The sequence below is a fragment of the Perca fluviatilis genome, chromosome 6 (assembly GCF_010015445.1).
Source record: "Perca fluviatilis chromosome 6, GENO_Pfluv_1.0, whole genome shotgun sequence".
NCBI classification, from domain to species: Eukaryota; Metazoa; Chordata; class Actinopteri; order Perciformes; family Percidae; genus Perca; species Perca fluviatilis.
Genome location: NC_053117.1, coordinates 22,993,560 through 23,011,681, shown reverse-complemented (window position 1 = coordinate 23,011,681; position 18,122 = coordinate 22,993,560). Strand labels below are relative to the sequence as shown.

Below are 18,122 nucleotides of genomic sequence, written 5' to 3'. Positions count from 1 at the left end.
GTTTCTTGTCTGTTTAGATGGTTGAATGTAAGGTCTGGCTTTAAATCTTTTTTTATTCTCTTAAGGTTCTCTATGAAACTATCTTATCAAATGCAATAGCATTAACATGGAAGATAATTAGATGCTATTAAATTAATTGCAATATAAATGACTTCCAGAGACATGAAATACGTTTATGATTATTTCATATTTGTTCATATTTGAATTTACACATGATTTCCATTGGGGACCATTCAGGCTGTTACTGATGGCGAAAGTGCATTAAAACTCTTCCTTCAATAAGGTTGTATTCAACTAAAGTGACAACCTCTTGAACTCAGTGACACACACAGCAGCCTGTGTGGACACAGTGCTTTCAGTTTCTGTCCTACTGAGACCACTTCAGCTAACTGTGACGCTCATTCTTTTTGCAAGATTAATTGGTTTTAATGTAATACATCATCTCAACAGTGATGTTACTGTGACTCATCTTCCATGAATACAGGCATGAAAGCTGACCTCAGTTTCTCTGTATTGGATCATGTTGGATGAGGTAACCTGTGCTTGTACATTGTACAGAAGGCTAGGTCAGTCAACATGTAAACGCATACAGACACAAACTGTTGAATGTAACGTAAATATGTCTTACATACAAATAAACAGGCATGTACTGTATGTGAACATGCACGCGCACACACACACACACACACACACACACACACACACACACACACACACACACACACACACACACACACACTAAACCATATCCCGCTGCACTGCAGGAATGGAAGGAAAAGGAAGGGGTCAGGGTTTTCCACTGACTTAAATCCCAGCCAATCACACAGCAGGTGACCTCAAGTCTGTTTCAATCCAAGCCAATAAGAGGCGATGATGAGCTCACACTTCTTCCATATCTATGCTCTTATTTGCTGCTTTTGTGTGACACAGAGAGAGAAGCAGCCTGTGCTCATCACATGGGAGCTTGTGTCATACACACAGAGGCAGGCAGCCAGCCCTGTTTGGGAGCTGTTGACAGAATTTATTTTGTTGTCCTGGTGCTTTGGCATCTACCAAGCATCCGCACTATTATCAATTATTCACAACCTCAGCAGTGTGTCCCTGTATCCAAGTGTGTGTGTGTGTGTGTGTGTGTGTGTGTGTGTGTGTGTGTGTGTGTGTGTGTGTGTGTGTGTGTGTGTGTGTGCGTGCACATGTCAAGTGCATCACAGTGTGTGTGGTCACGATATGCTCTCATCGGATCTTTGGGGAGCCACGTTCCCACTGTTCCTCTCTCAGAATCTGCTTTTCCTCTCTGCTTCCTGGAACATGGGCTCTTTTATGTGGATATTTTCAAGACAGGAACATGATGCTTCATTTATGGACATTGAACCAAACTCTGAAGGCTCTTCAGGTTGAAGTATTTTAGTGGCCAGAGCTGCGGACTGTTTTTGTTTCGTTAGCTGTCTAGCGCTTTCATCTTTCATTCTTTCATTTATTTTGTTGATTTGTCAAAATGCCTGAAGCAAATTATCTGCTCTCTGTGTCCTGGGGATATATAAAGGTAAGTCTCGGATTAATCTATTTATATATAATAATAATAATAATAATAATATATAATTAATTATTCAGGTGTTATCCTTTTTTTTTCTACACCTATTTTAATGTGATTGTTTAAATTGTGTGTTTTGTAACTGAGGTGCATCCTTGACACAGATTTTGATGCAGGCTTAAATGACCACAAATAGAAACCACATATTGTACGTATGTAGCTCCTCGCTAACATGTCGCACATTAAACAGAGCTTCAAAGGTGTGACATTTCTGGATCCATCATCTATTTTGATGCATCTGTGATGCAGCTGATGATGCTTGCACTGTACTTACTGGATAAACGGCAAAGAAGAGCATACACTTTTAAGTGAATTTGTATTTAAAAGCACAGACATATTTACAACACATGTATACATGTAAATTGTTAAATACTTGTTGGTCATTTCAGTTTTTTTGTTGCCACAAAGGGTCTCTTAGATGGAATAAAACAGTAACTCATAGAGCTCTGGGAAAAAAAATTTAGGTCACCAATCCTCTGCAACTGGGTAATTGAGTTGCTCCATATTTTTGGGATGTTACGAGGGATGTTTTTTTTTAGTTTAGCCACACATTTGAATTAAAAAAGCTTACTTTTTCTGCAGTGATCTAATCTCACTGGCATTCCATTTATTTGTTTTAATAGTTATGCGTCATGTAAATACAGCTCTATATGACGTATTTGGTGCTTTTCTACTCTTGGCTTTTATTTCCTGACAAAAGCACACTACAGATGGCTCTTGTGTCTCTCCCTTTTAAAAAGCCACCTAATAAATGCCTGTGGGTGTTATTCAATAGGATGTCAATACACAATTGCAGTGCAGTAAGCACTCTGTAGTGTTGTAATGGTCTATTTTAAGTGGTCTATTTTAAGTGATCAATATTAATGTGTATACTTAATCAAGTTACATAAATTATGCATCTGGACCGAAGCCAGAATGATTCAGATAATGTAGCAATTTTGTTTGAGAGGTTTTTTAATTTGCAATCCATTTTTGTAACTCTTTTGTTTTGCAGCCACTTTAGAAAATCCCTGATTTCAAGCATTCTCCTCCTTGTCAATCAGTTTGGTCTTCAAATCAAATCCCGGAGCTAAATTTGAGTCTGCCACTCCAATTAGGCACAGGAGAGAGAAAAGAGAAGGGGGTGAGGGAGAGGCAGGGAGGAGCAGGCAGTGCGGAAGAAAACTGAAAATTGAAAGAAAGAAACTGGGAAATTGGGTTACTGATTACGTACATCCCCCTTCTGACTGTGTGTGTGTGTGTGTGTGTGTGTGTGTGTGTGTGTGTGTGTGTGTGTGTGTGTGTGTGTGTGTGTGTGTGTGTGTGTGTGTGTGTGTGTGTGTGTGTGTGTGAGAAACCACAAACAGTGATGATCCTGGGTGCAGTATAGCTCTTTTGGTGTGACTGGAAATTAAAGAACCTGTTAGTAAAAGGGTCTGTGTTGATGAAACCATTTGATCAGGAAAATGTGTTTTTAATAAAATAAAACATGTTGTATTAGTGGCCTCATACTTTTTGCCTCAAACATATTTAGAGAACATTTAAAGTCTATTTAGCTCTTGAATTGTGTTTGCCGTTTTTGGGTAAGATTTATTTAAATATGTGTGGGATTTTTCTGCCCTGTATCACAAACTGTGACACCCCTCATTTAATGTGTGTGTGTGTGTGTGTGTGTGTGTGTTTCTCTCTTTTAGTTCAAAAGGATGTTGAACAGGGAGTTGACTCACCTATCGGAGATGAGTCGCTCTGGAAACCAGGTTTCTGAGTTCATCTCCAGCACCTTCCTGGGTGAGTGAGGTCACAGGAAGATAGACTCACTGGTTTGGAATAAAAAAAAAAAATCTCCTTCTGCCTGACATGTAAAAATGAATATGGTGCCAAGCTTCAGAGTGAGTCTGTGGTGTCATGTTTCGTATATGGCCATACACATGCAGTATACATAATTTTTCAGAATTCCTGTTTAAAAAACAGTACGATAATCTCGTAAACAAGTGTTTTACTTAAACCCGGATATAGTAGTACCATCATATCAAATTTAGGCCACATTTTCAGGAAGATAACTAGATTTTTTTCTGGTTCAACTTCTCCAACATAATCCCAAAATGAAGTGTGCAACAAAAGACTTCATCATCCTCATATTCACCTTCCACTTGTGTTTCACTGGGTCTCTCCAGACAAGCAACATGAAGTGGAGATGCCAACACCTCAGACGCAGAAGGAGAAGGAGAAGAAGAACAAGCCCATGTCTCAGATCAGCGGGGTGAAAAAGCTGCAACACTCCTCCAGCCTCACAAACTCTAATATCCCTCGCTTCGGAGTTAAGACTGAGACGGAGGATGAACTCGCTAAGGTGTGTTTGTGTGTCCTGACAAATAGTGTACACACAGATTGTGCAGCAACTAAAATAAGTCACACATTCACATAAAAACACACTATCTGAAATGTGCTTTGGGGTAGGGGCTCAGGTAATAATGGAGGAACAAAAAGAAGCAAAAAAGGATGTTTTGTTTCTAATTGTGTCTCAAATTCCTTTTTCAGGAGCTTGAGCATGTGAATAAATGGGGCCTTAACGTTTTTAAAATCTCAGAGTTCTCTGGGAATCGGCCACTGACAGTCATGATGCACACTATATTCCAGGTAAGCACTGTCACTTGTTCTTTTTGTCTTAATCTTTTACTACAAAATAATGTTGAATCTTGAAATTGTTTTGACGTGAACTCTCTCTTGTGTTTGTAGGAAAGAGACTTGTTAAAAACATTTAAAATTCCACTTGACACCTTTATAACATACCTGATGACCTTAGAAGACCATTATCATGGCGATGTGGCCTACCATAACAACATTCATGCTGCTGACGTCACCCAGTCAACTCATGTGCTGCTATCCACCCCCGCCCTCGAGGTGAGGCGCATGTGCGCACAAAAGCCCACACTTCCACAATCAGCTTCAATCAAACTTCTGCTTCAAGTCCAATCATTGGCTCTTACTTGCAAGGATATTTTTGTCAAACGATTTCATTCTCTCATCAATGCCTTCCCTCCTCCCCCTCTGTGCTTGATTCTTTTCTACCAGGCTGTGTTCACAGACCTTGAAATCTTAGCTGCCATCTTTGCCAGTGCAATTCACGACGTGGACCATCCTGGTGTCTCCAACCAGTTCCTCATCAACACCAGTGAGTCTACATATGGCATTGTCTTAGCAGCTACGTCAGTGGCTCAGCAGTGTCATTAGTGCATATTCACAAAAACGAACACACACTCACAGTCTGATACCCAGGTGGAAACTGTAGCCTCTGCCTCACCGGCACACACACTTGCAATTTGCAGACAATTAACCCAACCAAACTTGGATGCAGATTTACTGTACATGGATGGCAACAATTTTCAAAACAGCACAAACGGCTCTTAGACCGTGACAAAAGATAGGAGACAACAAGAGTAGGCTGCCTTTTTTGGGCATATTACGCCTTTATTTTCAACAGCTTAGATTTGAAAGGGGATGGGGGGGAATGACCTGCAGCAAAGGGCCGCTGGTCAGAGTTGAACCTGTGGCCGCTGCATCGAGGACTAAGCCTCTTTATATGGGCGTGTGCTCTACCAGGTGAGCTACCCAGGTGCCCGAAAACCTTTTTATTTTTAAACAATCAAAAATAATAATCAAAAACAACATAACATTAACCAACGTAACTAAGCAAAGAGTTGAGAAATAGGCTAAAGTCGGCATCGCACCATGCCTGTCGGAGCCAGAGCGAACTGTTGAAGGCAGGAGCCAGAAATAGCAGCCTGTACCAGGTGCAGCTCGTCAGCGCCAATCAGCACCTGCAACACGGCAAACATGAGACCCGAGCCAACAGGCACAGGGACACCCAGTGGCAGGGAGGCCTGGGCCATCATACCTCATTGGGATGGCTTTTGACAAGCGATTTCAAGGAAGAGGGGTTCAAAGAGGAAATCAGTATTGTCCACAATGGTGCCCTTTCCTTGTAACACAACATCATTCAGGCGAACATGTTCTCGGGGGGGGGGGACATCCTCACCAAGACATGGACGTAGTAGACAACACTGCATGACAACACTGCATAGGGAAACCTTTGTTTGACATATTGCGTGGTTTAAATGCTGTTGTTGGGATAAAGTGGGATAATAGTTATGCCTACCAAATTACAAAAGCTACAGATAAATAAATAAATCCTATATTCTTATTTACCTCTAGTGGTATCTAACCATGCAGGCAGCTGAAGACAGTTGTGGTTGTTAGATATCCATCGTTGCAGCCTACATTGTAAAGTGGAGGCAGAAATCACAAAGATATCTTAAAATCTGGAAAGATAAAAGCAAAACTATCTGCAAGACTAGATACCTCCCAGGGAAGTGATGGAAGTGAGTGAACCGAGCCTTTAACGAGACTTAACAGGGTTAATGGTGTTGTGTTGGTAGATGAAGTGTCCACAAGCAAGAGACTGAATCTCTGCTTTAACTGACTCACTGGCTCATGACTGGAGGTGCCCTGGATATCGCCTTGCTTTGGCAATTTAGAGGAAAACACAAACAAATAGATGTCATATCCAGCGGGTATCGCCCTAAACGGCCATTCTGGAAACCACTCCAAATGTGTGTGATGCATAAGAGTATTAGTAATACCTTCATCAGAACTAAAAAGACACAGCACAGTCTCACACACTTAAAACACAAAATGTGTTGTGCTTCCCATAAGCCCAAATGGGGAATCCCTGCAGTAAAGGCAGTGTGAGTCATCTTAGTTAGGAGCCACCAGACTGATCTTCTGTCAGCCACAGAGCAACAGAGCAGGATCCCCTTTCTCCCCTCTGCTGCTCTGTTCCACTATGGCCGAGACTAATGCATCTTAACGGGAAATCTAAATACAGCTGGAGGACCTTCAAATGACCCAGAGTGGGGAAACCTCTCAGCGGAAAATGTGCTGGTGCTTTCTTCTGCCGTGCACAGAGCAAGGGATGGATGTTCATGTGTCACAGCAGCACATATCAAATTTGTTCATGCCTATTAGCAGTGAATGTTGTAACTCTAATTAGCACCTCATTCTGTTCAAAAGATGTACCTTGTTGCATTGTGTTATCTTACAAAATAATCCCGGCAAAATCATTTAAAATTTCTTGATGCATAAATTCTGTTAATGCCATGTTTTTATTATACTATTTAAAACCTGAAAAACCACAATCCCACTAAAAGGATCAATTGTGTCCTCCATGCAGATTCAGAGCTAGCGTTGATGTACAATGACTCGTCAGTGTTGGAGAACCACCATCTAGCAGTCGGTTTCAAGCTTCTACAAGAAGAGAACTGTGACATCTTTCAAAACATGACCAAAAAACAAAGACAATCACTGCGAAAGATGGTCATTGACATTGTAAGTGAAAAAATATTAAGTGCAATGCATTATTTTCACTACATTATACATTCATTCAATCACATTTTTCTGTATCTTTTGGTATTACCAGGTGCTAGCAACAGACATGTCGAAGCACATGAATCTACTGGCTGATCTGAAAACTATGGTGGAAACCAAGAAGGTGACCAGCTCTGGTGTCTTGCTGCTGGACAACTACTCTGACAGGATACAGGTCAGAATAAAGCTGCAGACCAGTAACGCCAAGTATCCATATCACTGCGTTTTTGTGATTATCATGTATATTCAAAGAATATTTGGGTCCCCTTGAAGATTCTGCAAGACTTACTGTAGGCTTCTGAAAACCTTTCACATCTTTAGAAAAATACATTATCAAGTGCCTTCTGATGGTGGCACAATGAATTTCGGTTGGGTGTCCTTACAAAATGTGCGGTGCTGAAACCATGGTGAGGCTGTGACTACTTGCAGGACACAATGACCGTAATATGCTAGCTTCCTTTAATTTGGACTCTAAATTAGTTGCATGAAATTTTAAAACGTTTGAACGCTGAAACCAAAGCACAAATTTACTTCATCTCTGCAAGCATATTCACTAATCGCAACAAATTCATTAAAATCTCAGCCTGAAATATCACTGTTGTAAATGATGCTGTGACAGAGCTTTTATGCTTCATTCTATCCTGAATCATGGAACATGTGGCTAGCTCGGGCCCTGTGTTTTAGACCTTTTTATTTGATGTATTCAGGTTCTACAGAACATGGTGCACTGTGCAGATCTGAGCAACCCCACCAAGCCTCTCCAGCTGTACCGGCAGTGGACGGACCGCATCATGGAGGAGTTCTTCAGTCAGGGTGACAGAGAACGGGAGAGGAGCATGGAGATCAGCCCTATGTGTGACAAACACAACGCCTCGGTAGAAAAGAGCCAGGTAACATGCATACAAATGTACTGTACATGCACATGCATATTGTGCATAGACACACATTGAATTACTTATTGTTCCCCCTCGCTTCCTGTAGGTTGGCTTCATAGATTATATCGTTCACCCTCTGTGGGAGACGTGGGCTGACCTGGTCCACCCGGACGCCCAGGACATCCTGGACACGTTGGAAGACAACAGGGAGTGGTACCAAAGCACCATCCCCCAAAGCCCATCTCCTACCTTGGACGAGCCCGAGGACGGCACTCGACCCCCAGGAGGGGACAAGTTCCAATTTGAGCTCACCCTGGAGGAGGACGGGGAGTCAGACACTGAGAAAGACAGTGGCAGCCAGCCGGAGGAGGAGGACGACGAGGAGGAGGAGGACGAGGACGAGGAGGAGGAGGAGGAGGAGGAAGAAGACGAGGAAAACAGCTGTACTGACTCTAAAACACTCTGTACACAGGACTCTGAATCTACAGAGATTCCTTTAGATGAACAGGTGGGGGAGGACGAAGAAGAGGAGGTAGCAGAAGAGGGGGAGACACCCGGCTCACAACCGTGTGCTGTGGAGGAAGAGGTAGCAGAGGAGGAAGAGGAGAAAGAGGAAACCCCCCACACATAGCAGTTTATGGACAGTATCTGATTAACTGTTCTTCTTAGTAATGACAGATGATTATTTATAGAATATTTTTTGGGGGGTTTTGTGGGGTCTGTCTGTGTTTTTTATACATCTATGTTTATGGTTCCAAAGCGTGTGCTGCTCTCCACCTTTGCCACTCCGCCTGTCAGCTTCGTTCAGACACGCCCACCGGTACTTCAAGTTTTTTTGCACTCAGGTAAACTCCTCTCCATACCTGTTTGTACTAAATTGGTGTGTCCTTATTTCACTTTTACGCCTTCCCTTTTACAAACTTAAGTTTAGTACAGTCTGCTCAGTGCTGTTCACACAATATCAAATTTTCCTTTCCTCCGCTTCGTCTCAGCCTTGTCCAAAAGTTTAGCGGTGTTTCTGTGTTTTATCAAGTGCCCATACTCCACAGAGACTGCTAACGGTGTGTTCGAGGACAATCTCCCCCCTCGATTAGGCCATTTCCTTCCTTTTCCGAATTAGGAGGCATTTTATGCTGCTGTCCGCTGAAAACCTGATGGCGGATGACGCCGCAGAGATGAAAGCTGCAGCACACAGGGGAGCTTTTCGAGACACATTTCTGATGTGGAAGTCTTCCTTTAAAACCTAACTGATACAAAGCTCAAACTAAACAGCCATGATGCTGTTGTAGACTTTAATTTTTGTATTGTACTGTATGTAAGATTCAGATATTTTCTAGAATTTAATTTTGCAATCAAAGGCTTTCTTTTGTTAGCAAAGAAGATCAGAGAACTTTCAAAAACCAATGGGGAGAAATATGTAACAGGTATTCAGTGTTTTGAAGGCATATCTTCATGGCTGGATTACATTTGGAGTGTTCTGATGTGTTTGCACTTGCTCCAATAGCATTTATACTACTATTCCCATGCCACTATACCCCTATTTGGTTATTCCTGTGAGTTGAAAATTGGAATTTATTCATAGTTTTTTTTTATTATTTTTACTGACTAGGAAGCAGGAAGTCTTATGCTTTACTCTCACTGAAATGGTTTATGATGAAGTCTTTACATTTTATTATTGTTGCCTGCAGTTCTTTGGAACTCATCCTGAGACAATGCAATTATTTGTAGTTGATACAAAAAGCACCTTTTTTAGAAGCTTGATTAGTGCTCAGAGTATACAGAAATAGTAATGGTGTTAAAAACTACTGGGGTGATTTTATACCAATGTTATGTAAGCTTTTATTGTCCTTTTATTTTTATTGCCCATTTTGTTTGATGTCCACATCACAAACAGCTGCATACTTGTTTGTTTTCAGCCACTTCATTTTCTGTTAAGAGGTATGAATTTTTTTCCATCAAAATAATGTTTCATTTTGCCATCTCAACTTTGCTGTCTCAACACAGTTGCTGTCTTTGTTTTTGACAAGACAATCGGCTCCGTTGCATAGTCATCAGATAAATCTATCCTCTACGTAGATATTCTAATGCACTGATATATTCATATATCACCACTACTACCACTTAAATATTTGTAATATGTTTAAACGCGCCAAAACACTCACTAATGAATACGTAGGTTTGAACAGTGCTGTCTTACACCTGGGCCAAGACTCTTTTTCCATGTTTCTATCATTTTTCACTTTACACCTGATGCTATTATTTATTGGTATATTTTTCTAATTGTTCAGTCATTTTTGCAATATAAAGGTGGTACAGTAAATATTTAACTGTAGCATAGACCACAGTACAGGCTTGGCAGTTACAATACCCAAATATACCTTCTTTTTTTTTTCTCTGTGTACATAAAATATGAAAAATCAACAAATGTAAAAAGAAAAAAAACACTTGAAATACTGTACATTGGTTTTTTAAAGGGGGCTTATTTTAATTTTAATTTCGAAACTTTATTTAATCATTCATTTTGTGCCAATATTGTTTTTCTCTCCTTTTTCCATCCTCACCCAATGCCCTTACCTGTAATAAAATGTTCTGGTTTTATCGCTGTTTACAAAATTATATTTATTGTGCTGTATATAATATATAATTATTAATGTTATTACTATCATAATGCCGTTTGCTGTAAATGGTTGATTCTTATCATCCCTTTTGATGATGGTGTGGCTGTATTACGTACATCTTGTTGAGAGAATGTTTATTACAGTGTAAGAGCTTCAGTGTAAAAATGATCCATTGACATGTTGCTTATCTGAGAAGTAGCTCAGTGAAGAGAGGGGAAAGCCAAATTGTTTTTTAAAAAGAAACTGTTCCTTGGCCCATGGGCTGTGCCTTAAATTCAACGCATGTCATTTACTTTAGCCTTTTTTTCTGTTTTTTTTTTCTAGTTCTCTTTTGCTGCATTAGTGACTCTTTTGGCTTGGGTTGGCCTGATCTCCTGTTGTGAATTGGAAAATGTTGCCTTTTTACTATCACAACTAAACATATACTGCTCCATCAAAAATGTGTCTCTATGAAGAAAATATGTTGTCAGTGCAGAAGCTTGCAGGGATTCAGGTCAACCACAAGCCATAGATGTACTACTTGAGTGATGTGTGGCCTATAGCCGGATGTCCAAGAGTCGTATTTGCTGTAGACCTGGTCGAAACAACTTGCACCTTCCTTACGCCCTGCCACTACACTCAAAGATGTGATCCAACTGGTCGGATTTAAACGATATGGGAGTAACTTTGCTGTGTGTGTGCAGAGTTACTGCAGTGTCGTCTACATCCATGTGGTTGTACCACAGCTCCAAACACTGAATGGGGTGCAACAGGAGTGTGTAGTTGCTTCGCAACCACAGCCTACGAAGCACAGAGGCTTTGAGACACATCTGCATGTTCAGCCACTGCTGCATTAATTATGGCTGAAACACTGACAGTGTGTTGCTTATCTATGCTCGGCCCACACTTCCACTCGCATTACTCGCAATATTCGAAACAACTGACATCTTTCTGCCGGACAGGAGAAGGGTTTAGTTTATTTCTGTAGTGAAGGGCAGATTGGGGTGGGTGGGATAGGGGTTTGGGTGCATCATTGTCCCGAAACAGGGACTCTTATTTTGACACACATACTGTAGATTCTAAACAGCCCTGGACCAATGGAAACAGTGGGTTCTTTTCTCATTCTGTGTTCTATTTTTTATGGTATGAAAGGAAAACACAAACTGTAACTTAAAAAAAGGTCTTCAGGACAATTATTTTTTGGGTTATGTCTTTAGAATGCCAACTTGTCTGGACGTTTCACAGGACAATTAAAATGTTATTTTAATGGATTCCTTGTTAATTGCAGTCTATTGGATAGCACTGTAGATCATACAACTTTATGTAAAAAACAAATAAAAAAGAATGAAAAAAAAGTTTTTATATGCAATGGATTAAATAAAAGCATGGGTTGATTCTGCCTACTCAGTGGTTTCTTGTTGTCATTGTTGCAGAGTGTTATACACAGTGAAGTGTGGGATGGATGCACTGTACATTTGTTTCACTGATAAAAGAGATGACAACCTGAGAGGAAAATGTCTATATTTGGCATTTCAGTAACTCTCCACAGACTGCTGGGTGTGGTCTGTAGTTGTTCTGCTCTAGAATTACTCCGTTTCCCTATACAGCCTCTTGCAGAGATTCATATTACAGTAATACACTTTTTAGGAGATATGCTCAATTTTGTATTCTTTGTTTTGCATATATGTGTTATAATCTTTATGCACTACCCATCCCTGGGTGATCATATCTGTCTTTGAGCCACCATGGCTGAAGGGCATGAGCAGTACATTCAGCTGTCCTTCATTCTAACTGAACAGTGTAATCAGCTGTTCATCTCAGTGAACAGTTATCACTGCAGCCATAATGAGGAAGAAAAGGCTGTGATTTGTGTTTGTCACATTAACGTATGTCTAAAGCGTTTTTGTTTTTTTCACATTACCAGCCGTGGATATCCTAAAAAGTGCAATAAAGACCAATAAATATGTTGTATATGATACTGTGATAGTACCAGTTATGAAGTGATCAATAAATCCTCTTTGACATGTTTGTTTCACAACAGTAGGTTATACAGGTTTACACACTTTCTTATATGAAGCTGGTACATGTGTGTGTGCAGTGTTTAAAAAAAGTATTCTGATCCTTTACTTAAGCAAATAGTCTTATAAAAAAAGAAAAAAAGTAATGTAATGAGATGTATAAAAGTATAGGTTTTAAGTAGTATTGTCATGTTGTATCTGGTGAGGGTGAAGCTACTGTGTTAAAATAGTTTACTAGGTTAATGTTGCAACTGTTAGGTAGTTTTATCTACAACAATGCATCATGTTTAATAAAATGATCACACATTTTGTATGTAAAATCAAAATCACCAAATAACTGGTAACTATAGCTTTCAGATAAATGTAGTGGAGTAAAAAGGACATTTGAATGAAATGTAGGTGAGTATACATAAAAAGTAGCATAACATGAAAGTAATTGTAGTTAAGTGCAAAACTTAGCAATTATATTTAGCTACATTTAACCACTGGTGTTATATTTTTGAATATTAGATTATTACTACTGATGCATAAACATGTAAATGACATTTTAATGAAGCTGTTAAGGTGAGGCCAATTGTACATGTGCCGTTGGGTTGTTCAATGTACATCAATTCATTTTAAGTCAAATCTTAATCTGCAAAGTATCTCAAGACTATAGTCAAATATTTGCCTCTGAAATGAGGTGAAGTAGAAATATAAATAAAGTAGCATAACATGTAAGTAATCAAGTAAAATACCCCCAAAAATTTATTTAAATCCAGTACTCTCCACCACTGCATTTGACCACCAAAGCAGGCAAATGTAATATAATGTCAAATGTGTCACATTAATCACCAGCGATGCAAGCGTAGTGCTCCAACACTAGGTGGTGTACATTGCCTCAAAATGAAACAAGGCGTCTGAGCTGCGACAACAGGACAGAGCAATGCTTCTGAGACAGCAGGGCCGGGTTAGAGGGCAGCAGCCACCCAATCCCTCCTTAGTGCCTTCATATAGTCAGCAGAGAGCGAGAGAGAACACAGAGACCCACTGATAGAATTTGATTTATTTCTTATAATCTCAAAAACATACTTCTAACGTTGCTTGCACTCTGAGAAACAAATATATTAATTCTATTATGTAAAGTCATACTTTTCTAAAATGAGATTGGACCAGATTTGAGATTTGACTGCCACATACTGTAACACTGTAATCCTCTATTACATGAATCTTGACTGGAGATCAACACAATAATTGATATCATGGCTACTAGCATAAAATTATAATATCACACACATACACAGATGCACACGCACAGAGTACTTGTATCCCTTTTCTTGAAATTTTAACAGTATGGCAAATGGCATGGACTAAGTTATTTCCCTGACTATCTTTCACAATAACACTGCATTTTGACATGATAATACAAGATCAATCAACACCCAACAGTTAGCAGGAACAGCATATAGTACGTGAATACATTTGTACAAAAGGTATACACAAACAATGCACTATATTACGTAATTTGTCTGTTCAATATGGCAGGTACACATATACACATATACACACACACACACACACACACACACACACACACACACACACACACACACACACACACACACACACACACACACACACACACACACACACCAAGTCACACATTCAGTGGCTGCTGTCACTGAATGAAGCACATTCTCACTTTTTTTAGGGTTGTACATCAGTTTCAGAGCCATTTTGACCAAACTGTCACTCACATACTGCAGATAGAGTCGTTGTATTCGAGGACAGGAGAAACTATGTACAGGGTTTCATTCATAAAATATTGCACTTATTGGCCCATTGCATCTCACAGCAACTGCTATGACAATGCTTCTAAAACTGTAACACAGAGTGATATATACACTATCTTATTATATAAATCTACATAGATCATAAGTCAGAACTGGCTTCATGCAATTTTTTGGAGTTTTTATTCAACTATGCAACAAACAACTAATGATGCTAAAGGAATTGTAGCGTTTTGGCACAAATGTTTTTTTTTCTATGAGTTGTAGGACTGAAAGGCTTTCTGGATTTAAGCTACAACCTTTATACTATATGGACTTCAGTTATCATCAAGACCACTACAGCACTGTATATGCCTGCATTCAGATTTTAAACTACTGTTTAGTCTATGTCTATGGTGTTTTCTAAGCAGGGAATACATTTTAATAAAGCACAAACATGAAATTTTAGCATGGTGAAATAAAGTTTTTATATATATATATATATATATATATATATATATATATATATATATATATATATATATATATATATATATATATATATGTATATGGCTGTTTCTTCCATGCCAGAGCTGATCAGTTGTTGTATATCAAACACTGTACTGTGCCTTGTCAGTGTGAGATTTGTATTTAATGAAATTCTGGATCATATCTATCATATGGAGTTGAGGATGTTAAGGTTTTATCTTTAGATAAAACAGCATGTATGATTGACTTTTGGCAGCATGCTCATCGCATCAAACTATAAAGGGTCATCTAAGAGGCTAAGCACATAGAAATAGTTGCTTTTAAGATTTACAGATATACTTATCATAGCAATTACACATATACAGACAGCAAAACGTGGAATTGTACTCACATCAACATTATACATACTGGATTCATTCCAAAGTAAACATGACAGAGGAACTTACAGAGGCCGTGTTGGAGATGCTAAAAGGCCACTTTTTTATCCAAGGTAGATTATTTTTTAGATGACAAAGTTCCAGCACTCATTTGACTCAGACGTAATACTCACACTCATGCAGACCCACACACACTTACTGTACAGTCACACAACAACCACACACTCACTACACAAAGGAAAGCCGCTACATACTATAGTGCACTAAATCATAGATTTGGCAGCTATAGGAGACAAAATAATCCTATAAAAGGAAAATACATATTGTACAAAAAATAAAAATGTAAGCACTCACTGACTCTATCCCTCATTTTATAACTATTCTAGGTCTTAAGGATTTTTTTTTAAAGGTTTTAAGGATTAACTGTACATCATGACTATGGACTATTTCCAGCCTTATCACACATACTTGGTTTATGACCATACTAACTAGCTGAAGAATGAGAATATGGTGTCTCTATATTATAGATATCCTGTAATGTTACACATTTTACAATAGCCATGTCTGTTTGTCTGGTTATTTGCTCTTGATATAAGGTGATAAAGTTGAGAGATAATACGAAAGCATTTTGTAATTCTACTACTAAACAGGGTTTGAGCTGTAGTCCAGAGAAAGCAGCACTAGCAGGAGTGATAAGGGAGAACAAAACTCTGCACACTACCACCTTAGAGGACCCGCGCTGCCCTCCCTTTTTCTTCCTGACATCAGTCACTAACAGTTGCATCCAGACTGCTGGAGGGGCGGAGCGCTATCTGTGAGTTTGGCAGTGGGAGCTCCTGTGGGGACGGCCGGATCACTGTCCAAGCTCTCGGACATCTTGTCGCAAATTAGGTCAACGAGACGTTCAAAGGTCTGCTTCACGTTGATGTTGTCCTTGGCGCTGGTCTCAAAGAATTCAAAACCTTGGAAAGAGGGAGAGCAGGTAACATGAGAATAGGAAGAGACAGGGCCAACTAAGACAACAACATACATTACATATTTATGATTACATTTTTGGGAAAAGCTTTGACAGTTATTGAAAACAAAGCTGCTTCCATGGTGCAGTATTTTTGATGATATCCCAAAAGAGTTGAATGTTGCTCCAAGACTTACCCAACTGTTCTGCCAGCAGTCTGCCATTGTCCACTGAGACCACTCTCTCCTCTTCCATATCACACTTATTTCCAGCCAGCACCACCTGTGCATTATCCCACGAGTAGGTTTTTATCTGGGTTGACCTGCACGCAATCAGAAACAAAAGCACCACAGTCAAATGCTGTTGCTGCGTTTGGAGTGAATGACACAATGTAAGGTTTGTTCGCCATTTAGACCGGTCATAAACAGTGATTACATCACCTTGTGTTTGACATCATGTAATATTTGAGTCACTGATGGTAGCAGTGGAAAAGTGGGTCAACTTCCGGTCTGTGCTAAAACATGTAATCACTATTAATCAGATTTAGGTTATCATTAGGTATTTTCTAGCTATTTGACATTGATATTTGTCATACTTTTTATCCTGTCCTTTAGATTTGTTCTTTGGCTTCTGCCTACTTCTGATTGGAAAGCAATTAATTGGATGTCTTACAAACAGCCTGCTGGATATTGTAGTTACACTGGGTCTTAGTTAAGGTCACTGACAAGACATATGGGAAACACTGTTTGTTACTAAATAATGGCTAACTATAGAGAAGATGCACACACCTTGCACATGTGGATCATTATCTGAACTCTGTCTTCAGCCTGCCAGAAAAAGAATTCCCATCCCAGACAGGACAGCTAGATACTGTATATGAAATGAGGCATTGCCTGTACCATATACATTACACTTTATGTATGTGTTTATGTATGTATGTATGTACTGCTGTATGACATCATTTGCATTGTGAGCACACACATTCACATTAAGGGAACAAATATCTCCCGTGGTGTTGCAGTCTGACTAAAAGTAGGGCAGTGAACACACCACAGGCTGAAAACAGTAGAGAAAGAGCCAGTAAGAAAGAGAGGAAGAAACAACGAGTCAGAGAGAAAGAGAGAGAGAGAGAGCGAGAGAGAGAGAGAGAGAGAGAGAGAGAGAGAGAGAGAGAGAGAGAGACGTTTTCTGACGTTTGATAGCGGTTCAGATGTGGGTCATTTTGACGCCAACTGCTGATAATGTTCACTGACAGAAAACCATTTGTGTTCGTATGAAGTCTAAGACAGCTATGCAGGCTAATAAACATCTGTATTTACCAGTGGATTTTTTACAATTTAGCCCCTGGATAACAGAAGACAACATGAAAAATGTGAAGTAAATGCTTTGAGATTGTTGCTGTAATTAAATGGTATATGTATAGCATAATTAATTTGCATGATTTCTTCTTCTGATTCCTATATTTGATGTCAGCATTACAATAGTTCCCTGTTTTGTCTCTGTCACTGGCAGGAAATGAGCACGTCATAAGCTTAATTCAGCCACAGTCGGCGAAGGAGCCGTTGCCATGGCAACATCTTTTTTTCTACAACCTTGTCACAAGGAACAAGGGAAAGAGAAAGTGGAATTAAAGCCTGTGGCAAAGGCAAAAAAATAATTTTGGTTATATGAAGGGTAAAAAAAAGCATCTTCCCATACAGTTGACTGATTTGTGCATTTTGTCTGGTACGTAAGCTCACAGGTAACTCTCCGGGATTGTCTCTGCCAGCGACACACTTGGCTCTGTTAATTAAGATACCCATCACAGACAGACCTCAGACTGCAGTATTCCATCAAAGTGTCAGACAGGCCTTAAAAGAATAATAGGTGTGTCTGGCTCCAACCTCTCTTAACAGGAGAGCATTGTTTTTCTTGCGTAGAATGACTGGAAATCTATTTAAATACAAAACAGGTTGACAATGTGAAGCATTTTAACACAATTCATGCTAATAATAAATAAATCCCAGTTATACCTTCTTTTAAACATTTCATCCCCAATTAAAGAACAACAGGCTTTAAATATATGCTCA

At 39.5% G+C, this 18,122-nt stretch overlaps 1 protein-coding gene across 7 annotated transcripts in view; it reads left to right on the top strand.

The window, feature by feature from the left end:
- pde4d (phosphodiesterase 4D, cAMP-specific) overlaps positions 1 to 11,876 on the top strand; it is a 221,847-nt gene extending 209,971 nt beyond the window's left edge. For 5 of the 7 annotated variants that reach the window (XM_039802615.1, XM_039802614.1, XM_039802617.1 and 2 more), the window contains 9 exons: positions 3,265 to 3,358; positions 3,745 to 3,920; positions 4,109 to 4,207; positions 4,307 to 4,471; positions 4,643 to 4,742; positions 6,801 to 6,955; positions 7,047 to 7,169; positions 7,702 to 7,884; positions 7,976 to 11,876. In XM_039802615.1, coding sequence (XP_039658549.1) covers positions 3,265 to 3,358; positions 3,745 to 3,920; positions 4,109 to 4,207; positions 4,307 to 4,471; positions 4,643 to 4,742; positions 6,801 to 6,955; positions 7,047 to 7,169; positions 7,702 to 7,884; positions 7,976 to 8,500 — 1,620 coding nt within the window. In that variant the 3' untranslated portion in view covers positions 8,501 to 11,876. Of the gene's footprint in view, positions 1 to 1,170; positions 1,544 to 3,264; positions 3,359 to 3,744; positions 3,921 to 4,108; positions 4,208 to 4,306; positions 4,472 to 4,642; positions 4,743 to 6,800; positions 6,956 to 7,046; positions 7,170 to 7,701; positions 7,885 to 7,975 lie in introns of those variants that run through there. The other 2 variants (XM_039802619.1, XM_039802616.1) reach the window with 2 other exon arrangements.
- The last annotated feature ends 6,246 nt before the right edge of the window (positions 11,877 to 18,122 follow it).